The sequence below is a fragment of the Aegilops tauschii genome, chromosome 3 (assembly GCF_002575655.3).
Source record: "Aegilops tauschii subsp. strangulata cultivar AL8/78 chromosome 3, Aet v6.0, whole genome shotgun sequence".
In the NCBI taxonomy this organism is placed as follows: domain Eukaryota; kingdom Viridiplantae; phylum Streptophyta; class Magnoliopsida; order Poales; family Poaceae; genus Aegilops; species Aegilops tauschii.
The window spans coordinates 36,482,430-36,497,638 of NC_053037.3; the positions used below are offsets into that span (position 1 = coordinate 36,482,430).

The following is a 15,209-nucleotide window of genomic DNA, read 5'->3' on the forward strand; positions in this document are numbered from 1 at the left end:
TCTAATGGTGTGAGCACAACAATGCTTTATGTAAAAGTGGTAACCCCACTTGTGCTTAAACGATGAGTATGACTTATGATCAAATGTTCTCATTTGACTCCTAAGTCAGTATACTCATATATAGATGACCTAGTCATCGCCAAATTGCTTGATAGATGCTAGAGTGTTTGTGCATGCTTTGTCACATATTTCATTTGCCATTTTAATTGTGTGAGCATGTTGGATGCATATTTTACTCATTCGAGGACATCCATTTGTTGCTATGATTGTTTGGCTCTTTCTCTTTTGCCAAATGGATGGACAAGAATGCCTAAGAACACCCTCTAGCTATCTATGCTTTTCTCGTCTCAAACTCTATTCATGCTACATCACAAAGCTTGATCAAGTCAGATTCGAACCACTTTGTGTGAGGAGCACTCGAAGATCCCGATTCGTCATAGACTTAAACCTCCAAAACCTCTTTGTGCATCTCGGTCTGACCGATTCATCCTTTTTGGTCCTACCGAGTCACCAAGTTGATCTAGGGTTTTCAATCTCGGTGCAACCGATTAGAACTTTTCGGTCACACCGAGTTGCAGTAACTGCTTGCAGTTTTGCATCTCGGTGCCACCGAGTCGTTCCACTCGACAGGGTAAGGTTATATATACCGCTGGGTCAAAATTTGGAAATTTCTCCAAACCCCTTCGCCCGCGCGTAACCTACTCTGCCTCCTCTGGTCTCCGGATCGTCCTCTCATTGCCAGCGACCTCCCGCCGCTGGTCTCCGCCGCCGTCAACGGAAATCTTCTCCGCCGTTGCCGCCGTAGCAAGTTCGTCGCCGCACTAGGGTACGGACTTGATCATTGTGCTAATCTTTAACTCCGATTCTTAGCACATTGCTTTGTCATGTTTCTTGCCATAATTGAAATCATCCTGTCCAGCGAAAACGTCTCGTAGATTAGTTTTGATTTGAAAATTTAGGGTTAGGTCTCCGCCGAATTCATCTCGGGCCGACCGAGTTGTAGAAATCGGTCTCACCGATTTTGGCTTAGGCCAGAGCACACGCATTTTCGGTCCGACCGAAAATTGCAAATCGGTGTGACCGAGTTCAATTCTCTGTGAAACCCTAGCAGTCTCGGTGCCACCAAACTGTGACTCGGTCTGACCGAGTTCACTAGTTCAGGTTCCAAAAGCTGCTTCGGTATCACCGAGTTTACAAATCGGTAGATCCGAAATGCTTTCTGTGAAGAACTAAAACTAAGTTTTTAAGTCATTTGTTTTGCAAAAACTCCTGTACTTTGTGATGCTCATCTACTCTACCTCATCTATAACCTATTCACAGGGTCTGCTGGCACTGTACTTGCAAGATGTCTGACCAAAGTGACAGCCAGAACAAGTCAGAGGAACAGGTTCAGCGAAGTGAGGGCACTAGTCCCTCTAGCAGCTATGATGAAGGCAGCAGGAGCACTCCAAGCAATCTGCCAAAGGCTGCTACCAGAACAAGGAAGAAGAGGACTTCTGACTCTGAAGATGAAGATTATGTGGCTGTTGAAGATGAAGCCACTTCAAAGAACAAAGTGCTGAAGAAAGAGTATGGCTCAGCTGCTGCAACTAAGCCAGGTCTGAAAACTAAGATGCCAGCAAGAAGACAGCCCATGTCTAAGCCAAGGAAAGTTGCCACGGGAGAAACAATGGAGTTCACTCTTGAACCCAAAGAAACTGGAGATGGTAAGAAGAGGAAAGAAAGGGTCAAGAAGACCATTGCCAGAGTTATTGGTAAACCTTCAATGATGAGAGATTCTGAAGAAGAGGAAGAGGAAGAGGATGCAGCACCAGCACCCAAAGCTCAAAAGCTTATGGGAGATGCAATTAAGGCATGGGCTGCTCCATCTAAGCCCAAAACTACTCCTAAGACTGCTGCTTCAGCTCCAAAGCCAAAACCCAAGAGGAGCACCAGGAACATCCCTGCTGAGGAAAAGAACAAGGCCCCAGTGCCTCAAGCTGCTGAAGAAGAAGAGGAAGATGATTCTGTTTTTTTGAGGAAGCTGAAGCCCAAGATCCCTGATCACAATGATGCACACCCAATTACAGAGAATATGAAAATCAGGAAGGATTCAAGATTGAGGCTATGGAGAGAGTCTGATCCATATGCCACCAGGAAAAGGACTGCTGTGGACTACAGATTCCACACTAAGGAACAGCAGGACTTCTATGAGACTGTTTTACTTGACAAGAAGCCCATAGTGTGTGACATGAGATGGGTTGATTGGAAATTCATTAAGGAGAATGAGGATCACTTCCCTGGTGTATATGACAGCTTCAAGGCATGTGGAGTTGATGAGTTTGTGGCTCAAAAGTTCACCAAGTGGAATGATGAGCTTATTATGCAATTTTACTCCACTGCACACTTCTATCCAGATGGAAGGATTTTGTGGATGTCTGAGGGTACTAGGTACCAGTCTACAGTTGAAGAATGGGCAAAACTCATAAATGCTCGTGAGGAACATGAGGATGACTTGGATGTCTATGCCAAGAAGAAGAAAGACCACAACTCTATGGCCAATATGTACAAAGAGATCCCTGATGATGCTTTGGACACACATAAGTTTGGATCTGTACACTATTTGTTGTCAGGTCTGCCAACAATCAAATGGATTCTGAGGCACACACTTCTACCCAAGTCAGGAGATCACAAGATGATCAGAGGACATGCTATCAACTTGCTGCACATATTTGATGTCCCACAAAAGTTCAAGGTTATGAGCCTAATTGTGGAAACAATCAAGAGGACTGCAGTTGATCAGAAGAGAAGTTGTGGATATGCCCCACACATCCAGGAGCTCATCAACTCAAAGATGGGCAAAGGCAAGTACATCTTGGACAAGGAGCATCTACCCATCTATCCTGAATTTGAGGACAACACAGTTGTCATGACTGAGAATGAACCATCATCTGTGCAAGCACAAGAGAAGAAAGCCAAAGCTAAAGCTGAGAAGGCTGCAAAGATGCCAACTGTGGAAGAGGCATCTCAGGTCTTCTTGAAGAGCAAGCAAGACCAGCTTGGATATCTGATCCAATCCACTCTGAGGATTGAGCAGGGCCTGGCCACCTTGACCAAGAACCAGGAGAGCTTGGAAAGGGTTGTTGAGACAAAATTCTATGACCTTGATGTCAAGATCACAGAGATCCAAACTGCTGTTGAGCAACTTCAGGAGGAAGCAGAGGAGAAGAAGGGCAAGTCTACCACAGATGCATTTGCTAGAGTGCCCAGAGGACAGAGATCTGCTGTAGTGCCAGTGACAGACACTAGAGCTACAGCATCAGCACCAGCAGCTACAGCTCCAGTTCCAACTCCAGCAGCTACTCCACCAGCTCCAGCCACTTCATCAGACGCTTTCGTCCTTGGCATTCTCTCAACACCACCTCCCGAAGATCAAGCCTGAGAGTCGTTTAGCACTATGCATTTTCAAACTTTTTGGTAACTTGTTGCCAAAGGGGGAGAAAAATGTATAGATGATAGGCTTCGAGAGAGAGAGTGTGTTGGTTTTTATCTCTCTTTGCACTCTTTTTGGTTGGTTTGAAACTTTTCTGCGTGCTTGTGTGATACTACTTTGTGTCCTTGTGAGATACTTATTTGGTCAAGTGTTTGATCATATGCTACCCTTAATGCTTGTTGGATAATGCTATCTTTCATATCCTATTATGATCATTCACTTTGCTTGGTGATGAGTGCATGCTTTTAATATCTATCATTTTGAGCGCTCCACCAAGATGTATGTGACATGAAAGAGTAAACCATGATCCTAATTGATTGTGCATTTTCATTCAAAAGCAAATCTTAAATAATGCACAAATTTAGGGGGAGCTCTTGCTTATCACATACTTCTCAAAGCGACGATGTTTTTTAATCTTATTTATCATTTGTCGAAGCTTTGATCTATATGTTGTCATCAATTACCAAAAGGGGGGAGATTGAAAGTGCAACTATCCCTGGGTGGTTTTGGTAATTCCTAACAACATATATCTCATTGAGCTAATGCTATTCCAAGATAAATATTTCAGGAAAGCTCAGTGTTTGGCATGGCATGGATTAGAAAGTGGACCCTTCAAAATGCTAAGGACAAAAGATTGGCTCAAGCTCAAAGCACAAGACTCTACATTTTCTATTTTAGTGATCCAAGATCATATTGAGTCTATAGGAAAAGCCAATACTATTAAGAAGGGATGAGGTGTTGCTTAATGAAGATCTTGCTCAAAATGCTTAGTGATATGCTCTCCACTACTTTCTCATATCCACATATGTCCTAAACCAAAAAGTCCAACTCGGCCCCACCGAAGTTTCACATCCGGAGCCATCGAGTTCAGTTGACATAGCCACTGCGAGAAACACTAATCAATTCGGTCTCACCGATAGGGATCTTGGTCTCACCGAGATGGGGTTGCAAACTCTCTGTTTCCCTTCGTAACGTTTCGGTCAAACCCAGATGAGCGATCGGTCCCACCGAGATTGCAATGCAAACTCTGTTTCCTTTTCGTAACGTTTCGGTCCAACCGAGATGAGCGAATCGGTCCCACCGAGTTTGCCTGACCAACTCTCTGTTTGGCTATTACCAAAATTGGTCTCACCGAGTTTGTGTAATCGGTCTCACCGAGATTACGTTATGCCCTAACCCTAATGACATCGGTCCCACCGAGTTGACATGTCGGTCCCACCGAGAATCCTAACGTTCACATTTTGAACCAAATCGGTCCGACCGAGTTTAATGATTCGGTCCCACCGAGTTTGGTGATTTGTGTGTAACGGTTAGATTTTGTGTGGAGGCTATATATACCCCTCCACCCACTCTTCATTCGTGGAGAGAGCCATCAGAACATGCCTACACTTCCAATACATATTTTCTGAGAGAGAACCACCTACACTTATGTTGAGGTCAAGATATTCCATTCCAACCACATAAATCTTGATCTCTAGCCTTCCCAAGTTGCTTTCCACTCAAATATTCTTTCTACCAAATCCAATCCTATGAGAGAAAGTTGAGTGTTGGGGAGACTATCATTTGAAGCACAAGAGCAAGGAGTTCATCATCAACACACCATTTGTTACTTCTTGGAGAGTGGTGTCTCCTAGATTGGCTAGGTGTCACTTGGGAGCCTCCGACAAGATTGTGGAGTTGAACCAAGGAGTTTGTAAGGGCAAGGAGATCGCCTACTTCGTGAAGTTCTACCCTAGTGAGGCAAGTCCTTCGTGGGCGACGGCCATGGTGGGATAGACAAGGTTGCTTCTTCGTGGACCCTTCGTGGGTCGAGCCCTCCGTGGACTCGCGCAACCGTTACCCTTCGTGGGTTGAAGTCGCCATCAACGTGGATGTACGATAGCACCACCTATCGGAACCACGGATAAAAAATATCCGTGTCAACATTACGTTTGCTCCCTCAAACTCATCCCTTTACCTTCATATGCAATTGTTTTACATTCCGCTGATATACTCTTAGAATTGCATGTGTAGGTTGATTGCTTGACTTGTGCTAAGTTGCTAAAATCTGCCAAGAACTAAAATTGGGAAAAGGCTAGATTTTTATTTGGTCAAGTAGTCTAATCACCCCCCCCCCCCCCCCTCTAGACATACTTCCGATCCTACAAGAATTATTTGCCACTTAGTTATTTCCTTATGGGAAACTGATATTTGATTTAAAATTACAATATTAGCATGTAATAAATCTTTGAAAATATATAGAAATATTTCCTCCAAAGCATGTCTCAAGAAATATGCTTTGGACATTGTTTTAAATATTTCCGTTAAGCTACATTTGGTATTACAGCAGATTGTAATTTAAATTTGATGATCCTTTTTTTCCTTTTTCTGCCTAAACAATTTTGTTCCGTTTTGCATAGTAGACACACTTTGTATAGTCTTATGTACGGTGTATGCTTAGATATACCACTTTTTTTCTTGCCCCAAGACAGGGTTAGCTGTGAAACCAACGTGTGATTGGATGGTTAGGAGGACTGTGGTATCCCTGCCCACCAGAGTTCAATTTCCAATCTTGAAATTGGTGCTCGCATTTTTCTTGATTTATTTCAGGCCTTCCGGCATTGTGCGTTCAGTGGACGAAAATTTCCTGTCGACTACGAAGGAGTCTGTGGCAACTTCGTCAATCTCAAGATGATGTGCCGGCTCCGTCTCTCGGAGGTGCTCATATGAGTAAGGTGTGCATGCGTGCTTTCATAGGGATGAGTGCATGCGAGCGACTTTGATTGTACTATGTTCAATTAAAAAGACATGGTTAGCTCTACCAGTGACCACTAATTCCTGCACATACATCCGCTCGTATTTGTTTAGCTCGCATCATTATCTTCGAGTACTCTTAGACCCTACATTGCTCTATATATAAGACCCATGCACGTTGCATTTTAGCGGATATTTATCGTACAAATATGCTCAATATTTTTCCATATTCCAAGCTTAGGTTAGTTATGCCCACATGGACTATTCATATGATTGTTCCTCCCATTCACCATTTGATTTTCTTGTGTAAACCTCACTTTAATTTGCCTGTACTATAATACATCTATATTTTACCATGCAGTTTAAGTTAAGGTCATCTTTGGCATTGCGGTGGTTATTCTATTAAATTTGTGCGACGAAAAACATTACAGTGGAAATGTGCGTCTTGACAAAATATGATTAAATGTAGACATTTTTTTGTGAAATATATTAATTTTTTGTGAGGGCCACGGTGGCAACAGTGACATCTACAATCCATCATACAAAACTATAGGTTCATACTAATTTTTGGATTTGTCGTGGATATTCTTCTTACACTCCTCATTCATCGCGTATTTTTGTTTTACTATATATGAATTTTTGGGGAACTCTCAGACAGAAATTGAAACAAACATTGATGGATCGTAATTGTCTATGCGTTGTCACCCATCACAGACTTCATCATCATTGGTCCTGTTTCAATTGTGTTTTCTGCTTTCATTGTAGCCTTCTCTGTATATTCAATTATACTGCTATAAATATTTCATTATACATTACTCTTGTCATAGCTCCTTTTTTATCATTACTATATCATTTTTCTCGACTAAAAATATATATGAATGATAATTTAGACATAGTTTTGGTCTCTAGCATGTATCTTTGACTATGTTTTTTGTTCGCATATGCTGCTAGAAAATTGCAAACTCTATACTGTGAATAAATATTTGATGGTAAGTTGCAATGAAGATAACATTTTATTACATACATTAATCTATCTAGCACCGGTGTCACGCATTCCATTTGTTTTATCTTTAGCATTTTGATGACACACCTTCTTCTATTTAGAATCTTTGTTGGCAACCTGTTTTTTCTTCATAAAAAATGCATTCAGTTTCCTTTTTTTCTATTTATTTTTTGCGGGAGCAATCTGTGATAAAGTAATTTTATTTTTATTTAGATAAAGTACTAGTGAATTTGATGGGTCATCTGTTTGCAACTTTTTATAGGTCTGGACATTGCTACCTCCATATAGCTTTTTGTTAATATACATGCATGGTTTGATGCGTCGCTCCTGGCACCAAGCATGGTGATGCGTGGCTCCAAAATCTCTTAAGGAACAATGACCGTAAAGCAGGCCAGGTCGATGTTAGCGCCAGCCGCGAAAACATTAACAAATGTTTCCGAGGCCAGCAGTAACAATGTTCACGGCTGGCGCTAACAATGTTATCCCGACCAACATAACAATGTTTTCGCTGCTGGCCTCGGAACATAAAGTCGACACTTTTCAATGAAATTTGGTGAACTCGTCGGAAAAAGTTAGCAAACCGGAAAGCGGGAAATTAAGCGTGACAAATAAAAGAAGTTTACTTGATCAACTGATTAATTACTTTATTGTGGCATCGTAATTATCTTTAGAATGAAGGCTAAGCATCATCTTGTTGTGCAGCTTCATTAAATGAATTCCTTTGTTTAAACTTTTGTAATACTCTTCAGTCATCGGTACGTGCAAATGTGTCTTCCAAGAAAAATATCTATGTCGCTTGATTTACCAAAATAAAAGGTTCGTCGGTTTGGTATGTCGCCTTGACATTGATGGATTTGAAATAATCATCAGCTTTGTGTTTGCGATCTTGAAAAACAGGTTATACCAACGATAGTTGAACAGAATCATACATCGATGAACCTTGAAACTGGAGATATACTGCAACTGAACAATGTTTATTATGGTATCGAACGTATTCGTGCTCATGATGGCATTGGTTTGTGTCTTCCTGCATTCGTCCCGTGCAAGGGTGTTGTAGCGCACATCTCCAACAACGCAAAATTCATAATGTCTTACCCGAGTATCAGCACCCATTGCTACTGCGTAAAGGGCATCATTAACTGTTTGTCCATCCTCCCGCATCTTCTTAACTTATGGTTAGAAAATAAACAAGCTGATCATCTTATGTACTCAATATATTAAAAACTGACAGTGCAATTCAAAAACTTACACGGCTCTTCAGCCATTTCGCAAATCCTGCCCTAACCAGTTTGTCAATGTTTCTTGGATTTTGCGCGGGTAACTCTTTTTTCTAGATGTTGCACAACATAGTGATCGTGTCAAATATCTAAATATATAAGAATGTGCTGCAAGTTTAGTAGATTATGATGTATAAGCTGCATTACTTAGCACTTACTCGATATATGGTAGAATCTCAGGACAGTTATTCACCACATACCAAACCATTTTCTCCAAATTTTTAGGTTTGTTATATTGTCGACTCTTCCCTGTAACTCGAACAGAACAATCAAAAACATTGAGTTAGGGGTTGTTTTCACCCACCTTTTGCTAAGCTGATCGGTTGTTTCAATGTATTTTGAGCATAATATCAACGCTTATGTAGCAATGTAGGCTTCTGCAATGGAACCCTCGGGTCTAGCTCCGTTCCTAACATAGCCCTTGAAAGTGCCTAGCCGTCTTTCAATAGGGTACATCCAGCCATACTGTACTGGACCTCTAAGTAGTGCCTCATCGGGTAGATGAACAGGCAAATGCACCATCACATCAGAGAAGGCTGGAGGATATGTATTCTCAACGTCGCATAGGATAGTTGGTATCTTGTCTCTAGGATGCTCCAAAGCATTTGTCCTAATATTTCTACTGTAGAGTTCCCTGAAGAATTGTCCCAACTCTGCAACTGCTCTGTATAAGTCAGGCGGCCCAATCCTCTAAGGATAACAGGTAAAACCCTTTTATGTAGGACGTGGCAGTCATGAATTTTCAACTCTTGCACCTTGTTTTCATCTGCACTGACTATACTTTCAAGGTTGGAAGTAAATCCATGTGGGAATCTCTGTGACAGGACCTTGCAAAATTCTTTTCTTTTTACCTTGTCCAAGACATACACAGCTGGTGCCATATCCCGTGTTGCACCATCATCTTTCACCTGCAAATCGGATTTGATACCCAGGTGTGTCAAATCAATCCTAGATTTTAAAATATATTTCGTCTTGCCTTCAATATTAAGAAGTGTGACGATAATACTGTCACATATATTTTTCTCGATGTGCATCACATCAAGATTATGCCGTAGATCCGAATCTTTCCAATACTCCAAATCCTACAAAGTGGACCTGCGGGTAAACAATAATCTCTCTTCTGCCCTGCCACGCTTCCTTTTCCCGCTACCATTATCAGGATGATTTTCTGGTGTAATATGCCTGACCTTCTGTACTTTCTCCTGCAACTCATCGTTGGTGAGCCTCTTTGGCGCATCACGGTTTTCATGAGTTGCATCGAACACAAGTCTTTGGTATTTCGTAGGACACAGCTTGTCCTTGGCAAAGAAACAGCGGTCCAATGTAACAGGTCTTGCTAAGTATTGCGTATGACAGTGGATTCTTGGCACAACGAACACATGCATTGTAACCATGTGTCGTTCGCCCTGACATAGTGCCCAAAGCCGGATAATCATGGATGCACTAAATTATAACAGCACGTAGAAAGAAATCAGCTGGTGGGCTGCTATATAGGTCTCGAGTGAGAACACCCCTCCATAGCTTTTGAAGTTCCTCCACAAGAGGCTCCATGAATAAATCAAAATCCTTTTCGGGAATTTTTGGATCTGGGATGAGCAAGGCCATCATGTAGTTCGATTTGTTGGTGCAGACATTTGGTGTCATGTTATAAGGAATAACAAGCACTGGCCACATGCTATATGTGGTGCTCTGGTGGTCAAATGGGTTGAATCCATCTCTAGCTAAGCCAAGTCTAATGTTTCTCGCCTCAGCAGCAAACTTTTTGTGTTTCAGATTGAAGATTGTCCAGTCACTACCATGAGATAGATGGCTCATTACATTCTGATGAATGTACTCCTGTTTCTAGAATGCCACATTACATCCTCTCTTATTTGAACATCATAAAATAACCTTTACAATCTTGATACAATTGGAAAATGCCTCAAAACCTTATGAGGAATCTTCTTCACAACATGGCCATCAACGAGCGCTCGGGCGCTTACTAGCAACGTCCATTTATTTTCATCTGATCTCTTCATGCATCTACCACAAGTACATATACACATAATGACATATAATAACTACACAAAAATAAGTTTAACTATATGCAGCAACACGTACGTACTCAGTGACAGCACGACACCATATATATGCAGCCTAATCCGTACTACGTAGTACTATATACTCGGCACGGCAGTATATGCATTCACGAGACGAGGGGCAGTAGGTATCTGAAGTCGGCGTCGTAAGGCTCGATCTCCACCATCTTCTCCGGCGCCGGAGGCCTGCCGCGGTGGAGGAGTTCCCTGATGGCCCTCTTGAGCTCGGGCGCCCTGGTGGCCCGCGGGAGCTGGCTGTGGACCCACTCCAGCAGCGACTCCACGTCGTCGGCGAAGCACCGCATGTGCCAGTGCAGCAGCTTCGGCAGCACGATCGTCGCCGCCCCCGCCGCGGCCTTCGACTTCGCCTTCTTCCTCCTCGCTCCGGCCACGCGGACGCACCGCTCCAGGTACTCCACCTTGGCCGCCTCCAGCTCGCTCGACACCTCCTCCGCCGTATACACCCGGACCTGCACTTCGAACTCGATCATGTCAGGCTCAGCAAGAACAGTTGGGGATCGCGATCGATCGAGCTGATACTTACCGGTGGCGAGGAGCGGCTGCCCCTGCAGAGCGCGAAGACGACGTTGGGTTCAGGGTACCCTAGCCCGTAGCAGAGCTGCATGTCACTCTCCCCTACTTCCTCCATCATCGTCCCCTTCTCAGCCAATTTCCATACATCCAAAATGTTCAGGTTAAATAATACTACTATATAATTGATTAATCCGTAAGATCAAGAACATCAATCCGGTTACAAGATTGATGTAGAATTTGCTGGGTAGATTAGTTACCTGCCTGTTGCCCTCAGCAGGGGGGTGCCTGAGGAACAGACGCTCGATCGACAGGACGCTCAGCACCCTTCCTCCCACGTTCACTGAAGCCTGATTCAGCAGGGCCAGGAGCTTGTCCGGCGATGGAGGCAGACCGTGCTGAAGAAATGCCTGAAATTTTGATAACATTGCAAAATTGACAGTTAATTTCTTGACAGATTATATGTATGATTCAAAGTTGCAGTATTCATCAATCAACTGATTAATGGTGTTCATGTGTTGGTCAGTAATCAGCCCATCTTAAAACCGTACATGCATCACGCAGAAGTTGTAGATGTTGAGCCAGAAGGCCAGCTTCTGCTTGTTGGTCAGGAAGCTCGGATCCACGGTGCACAGCTTGTTCATCAGCACTCTGAAGAAAACAAAAATAAAATTTCAACAAGTTAAAATTTGTCCGTCCACTGGCAATGACAATGATCAGGGCCTCTCTCACACTCTGACCTCAAGTTCTTGATGTCAGCGAGGCACAGCGACACGCGGCTCGCGTCGAACGAGCTCCGGGTGAACTCGACGAACCTCTCGCACCGGCCGGCCGGCTCCCCTTCGTCGCTGCCGCACTCCGGGGGCGCTGCCGCACGGCTCTTGGAAGAGCGGATGGGCGACGGCGCCGCACGGTCGCTCGACGACGACGACGACAGCTTGGGGGCGAGGCTTCTGGAGGAGCCAATGCAGGACGTGATGTTGAGCTTCGGCGCGCTGCTCAGCTCCAGCTCCGAGTCTGCATGATTCGTCGTCCTGCTCAGCTTGTGGAAGATGGTCACCGTCAGCTTGATGAGCTCCTCCGACAGCTTGCTTGGACTGCTCGAGCAGATTTTCCTTTCAGGGGGTCTGAGATTTTCAAAGGAGTGGCTGCTTCTTCTGCTCTGATCAGTCTCCTCGCCTGTCCTCCAAAGATTTCAAAATCAGAATCAACTTGTTGTTCTGCAAGAACTGTTTAAGCAACCTATAAGTTCTGAAAGTGCGTCTGCTGAACATTTCATTTCATCTGTACCTTGCGAAGAGGCAGGCCCAGCAGAGGCCTTGCTCTCACGCTCGAGACCTCCTCCATCGCCACCGCCGCCGCCGCCTGGACCAGGCAGCCTGGGGAGCTGCTCGCCGCAATGAAGCTCCCTCCGGCCAATGCAGTGCCGGCCCGGCGGCCAGTCCTGCTGCCGCTGCCGCTGCTGCTGCTGCTGCTGAAGAATGCAGTGGTGGGTCCAGTTGCGCTCCCGGAGGAGGCGCGTCCGCAGGTCGTCGACCTTCTTCTCGAGGTAGAATATCTCGTCCTCCACGATCGCCAGCTCCGCGAGGAGCCCCCTGATCTGCAACGAGAATCGAGCTGATTACCAACACTTGCAGTAATCAGAACTACGCGTGATTGGCATGAGCACAGATAGATTAACATGCTGCGTAACAAAATTACTGAAGAAATTGCATATGGACTGCAGTTTGATCAGAGAAGAGAAGGAATTTGCAGTTTACAGAATGTGGCTGCTTAGTTAAGTTACCACTACTTACTGAAGCAAACCGTACAGGTGCAATCAAGTGATTTGTCAGGTACGATGAGAAGGCAGGCAGGCAGGAATCCTAGGACAAGAGGTGTGGCGGATAATGGGGGCTGGTTGTGTGCGGACAAATCCGGCATTGTGGCGTGCAATTTGGGAATAGTCCTTTGGGTGTCCTCCTGTGACTCCTGTCGAGCTCGATGTCCATATGCATGCCACACAGCATTCATCCGTCCGATCCGTCCATAGAACTATTTTTCGGAAGCTAGCTAATACCGCAGAGAAACAGACAACGAGGTGGTAGCAGAGACATGATCATGACCGACTGTCAAGTCCTGTGATGCACGGCGAGCGATGTTGCATCTGCCTTCAAGTTTCTACAGTTCGGCGTTGGGACTTGGGACTGAATGTCTGGAACACTTTTACACTCGGTGACAGAAAAAGTGGCAGCTTGAAGAAATTTGCCAAAAGCCAGTAATCTGGTAATAAACTGAGAAAATGAACTTGACAAATGCTTGTGCAATCAATTACATGGGACGACTGAAGTGGGAATGAGGTAAATTCAGAAGTATAGCAGGTAGAATCAATTACCTTGGATGGGACGAGGTTGGCGGAGAGGCAGCAGCGGCAGGCGGCGGCGTCCAGGCGGCCGGCCTGGAGCGAGCAGCGGAGGACCCGGCTGAGGCGCTCCTCCTTGGCCAGCACGGCCTCCAGCTCCGACACCTCCAGCCGGAGCTCCTCCGCCCGGCACCGCTGCTCCTCCCCCTCGCCGTCCATCAGAAAGTACATGAGCTTCATCTTGCCCCGGTGTGGCCTTCTTCTTAAACCCGCCACCGCCCGCCTCCGGTGGAGGCGCAGGGAGTAACAGCTGGCCCGTGATGATGGCGTCGGTGGCGGCGGCGGCGTCGGCGTCGGCGAGCCCATTCAATCCCGCCGCCGTGGCACGGCACGGGTTGCCGCTCGGAGAGGGAGCAGCAGAGATAGAGATAGAGGTGGAGGATTGGAGGAGGACGGAGGCGATCACATTCACATGCGGTGGGAGGACAGGCCGAGGCTTCACGGAAGCGGGCGGCGTCGGCGCACGCATGAAACGCATATGAGCGGCTTCAATTCCCGGGCGGTTGCGCATACGTACGGCTGCGGATTTATGCCCGTGAGCCCGTGATCCGTCTTCTTCAGCTTTACTGCTACTGATAAAAAGCTTTTCTTTCTTTGCCGAGTCGAAAAACCTTACTGTTTCCCTACGAAAAGGAAGGAGGCCATTTTCGACCTTGCGTTCCAAACGGAGCACTGTGCAGCTCAACGTCCGTGTTGCCGTGCCAGTGGACATTTCGTGCCCACGTCGTACAGACCTGGCCGTCGGTCCGTGCAAATATTTTGGTGTTTCTCATGTGTGACACAAACGTTGCAAAAAGATTTACCATTTTTTGTTTTCCAGGAGCAAAGCACGAAACAATATTTTTTGCTCTTGTGTCCAAAACAAATTCACTGCATGCTTGTCAGCTCAGCGTCCGTATTGCCATCATCTAGAAAGTTCTGCACGCACGATCATTTTTGTTGGAGGGTTGAGTGCTATTGTTGGGTGTGGTAAGGGCTAAAATGTAGAACAAAGAGTGTGCATGTTGTGGATGTATGTTGTGTGCACGCAGAAAGAAAATTGAATAAGAAAGATAGCAGAACTTACCTGAACTCTCCTCTCTCTTCTTCTCCACCTGCTAGTTGCGTTCAAGAAATTATGGAGGATTAGCTACTCAATCAGCATGGTATCAGAGCCTCCACCCGAGAGCTTGGCCGATGTCTGACATGAGGGCATCCTCGCGGCGCTCAGGGTCCTGGAGGCACGGGGGACGGATCCCGTACAGGAGGTCAATCTGGGGCTAAGATCTACGTTTACGGGATTGCGTGAACTGATCCGTGTAAAGATCCTTAGCAGAGATTAACCTGTTTGATGGTGCTCCCCTTCAATTGTATTGTGATAATCAAGCAACTATCAAAATAGTTAATAACCCGGTCCTTCATGAGAGAACGAAGCATATAGAGATAGATAGACACTTCATAAAAAAATTAGATCAAGGAGTGATGCAAGTCGTGTTTGTGAAGTCTGGGGATCAGTTGGCTGATATACTAACTAAAGGAATTTGTAACATGACTTCTCTAAAACTCTATAGCAAGACGGGGCTAATAGACATTTCCGTCCCATCTTGAGGGGGGCTGTTAGAGGGTTGACTGCTGTTGTTAGGTGTAGTAAGGACTAATATATAAAACAAGCGAGTGTGTGTGTTGTGCATATATGTAGTGTATAGGCGGAAAGAAGAATGAATAAAAAAGATAG

At 45.1% G+C, this 15,209-nt stretch overlaps 1 protein-coding gene across 2 annotated transcripts; it reads right to left on the reverse strand.

Moving 5' to 3' along the window:
• Nucleotides 1–10,463: 10,463 nt before the first annotated feature.
• On the reverse strand, nt 10,464–14,045 carry LOC109756739 (uncharacterized). Of its 2 annotated transcripts, none has more exons than XM_020315572.4 (7): nt 13,469–14,045; nt 12,385–12,694; nt 11,835–12,273; nt 11,646–11,745; nt 11,355–11,504; nt 11,108–11,221; nt 10,464–11,033 (listed from the first exon to the last, which is right to left on the reverse strand). In XM_020315572.4, exons 1-7 carry the CDS (start codon nt 13,799–13,801, stop codon nt 10,671–10,673), a joined length of 1,809 nt encoding a protein of 602 aa, XP_020171161.1. In that variant the 5' UTR covers nt 13,802–14,045; the 3' UTR covers nt 10,464–10,670. The 2 variants fall into 2 exon arrangements, with proteins under 2 accessions (XP_020171161.1, XP_040259302.1); XM_040403368.3 differs by having other exon boundaries at nt 10,464–11,038.
• Between the last annotated feature and the right edge of the window lie 1,164 nt (nt 14,046–15,209).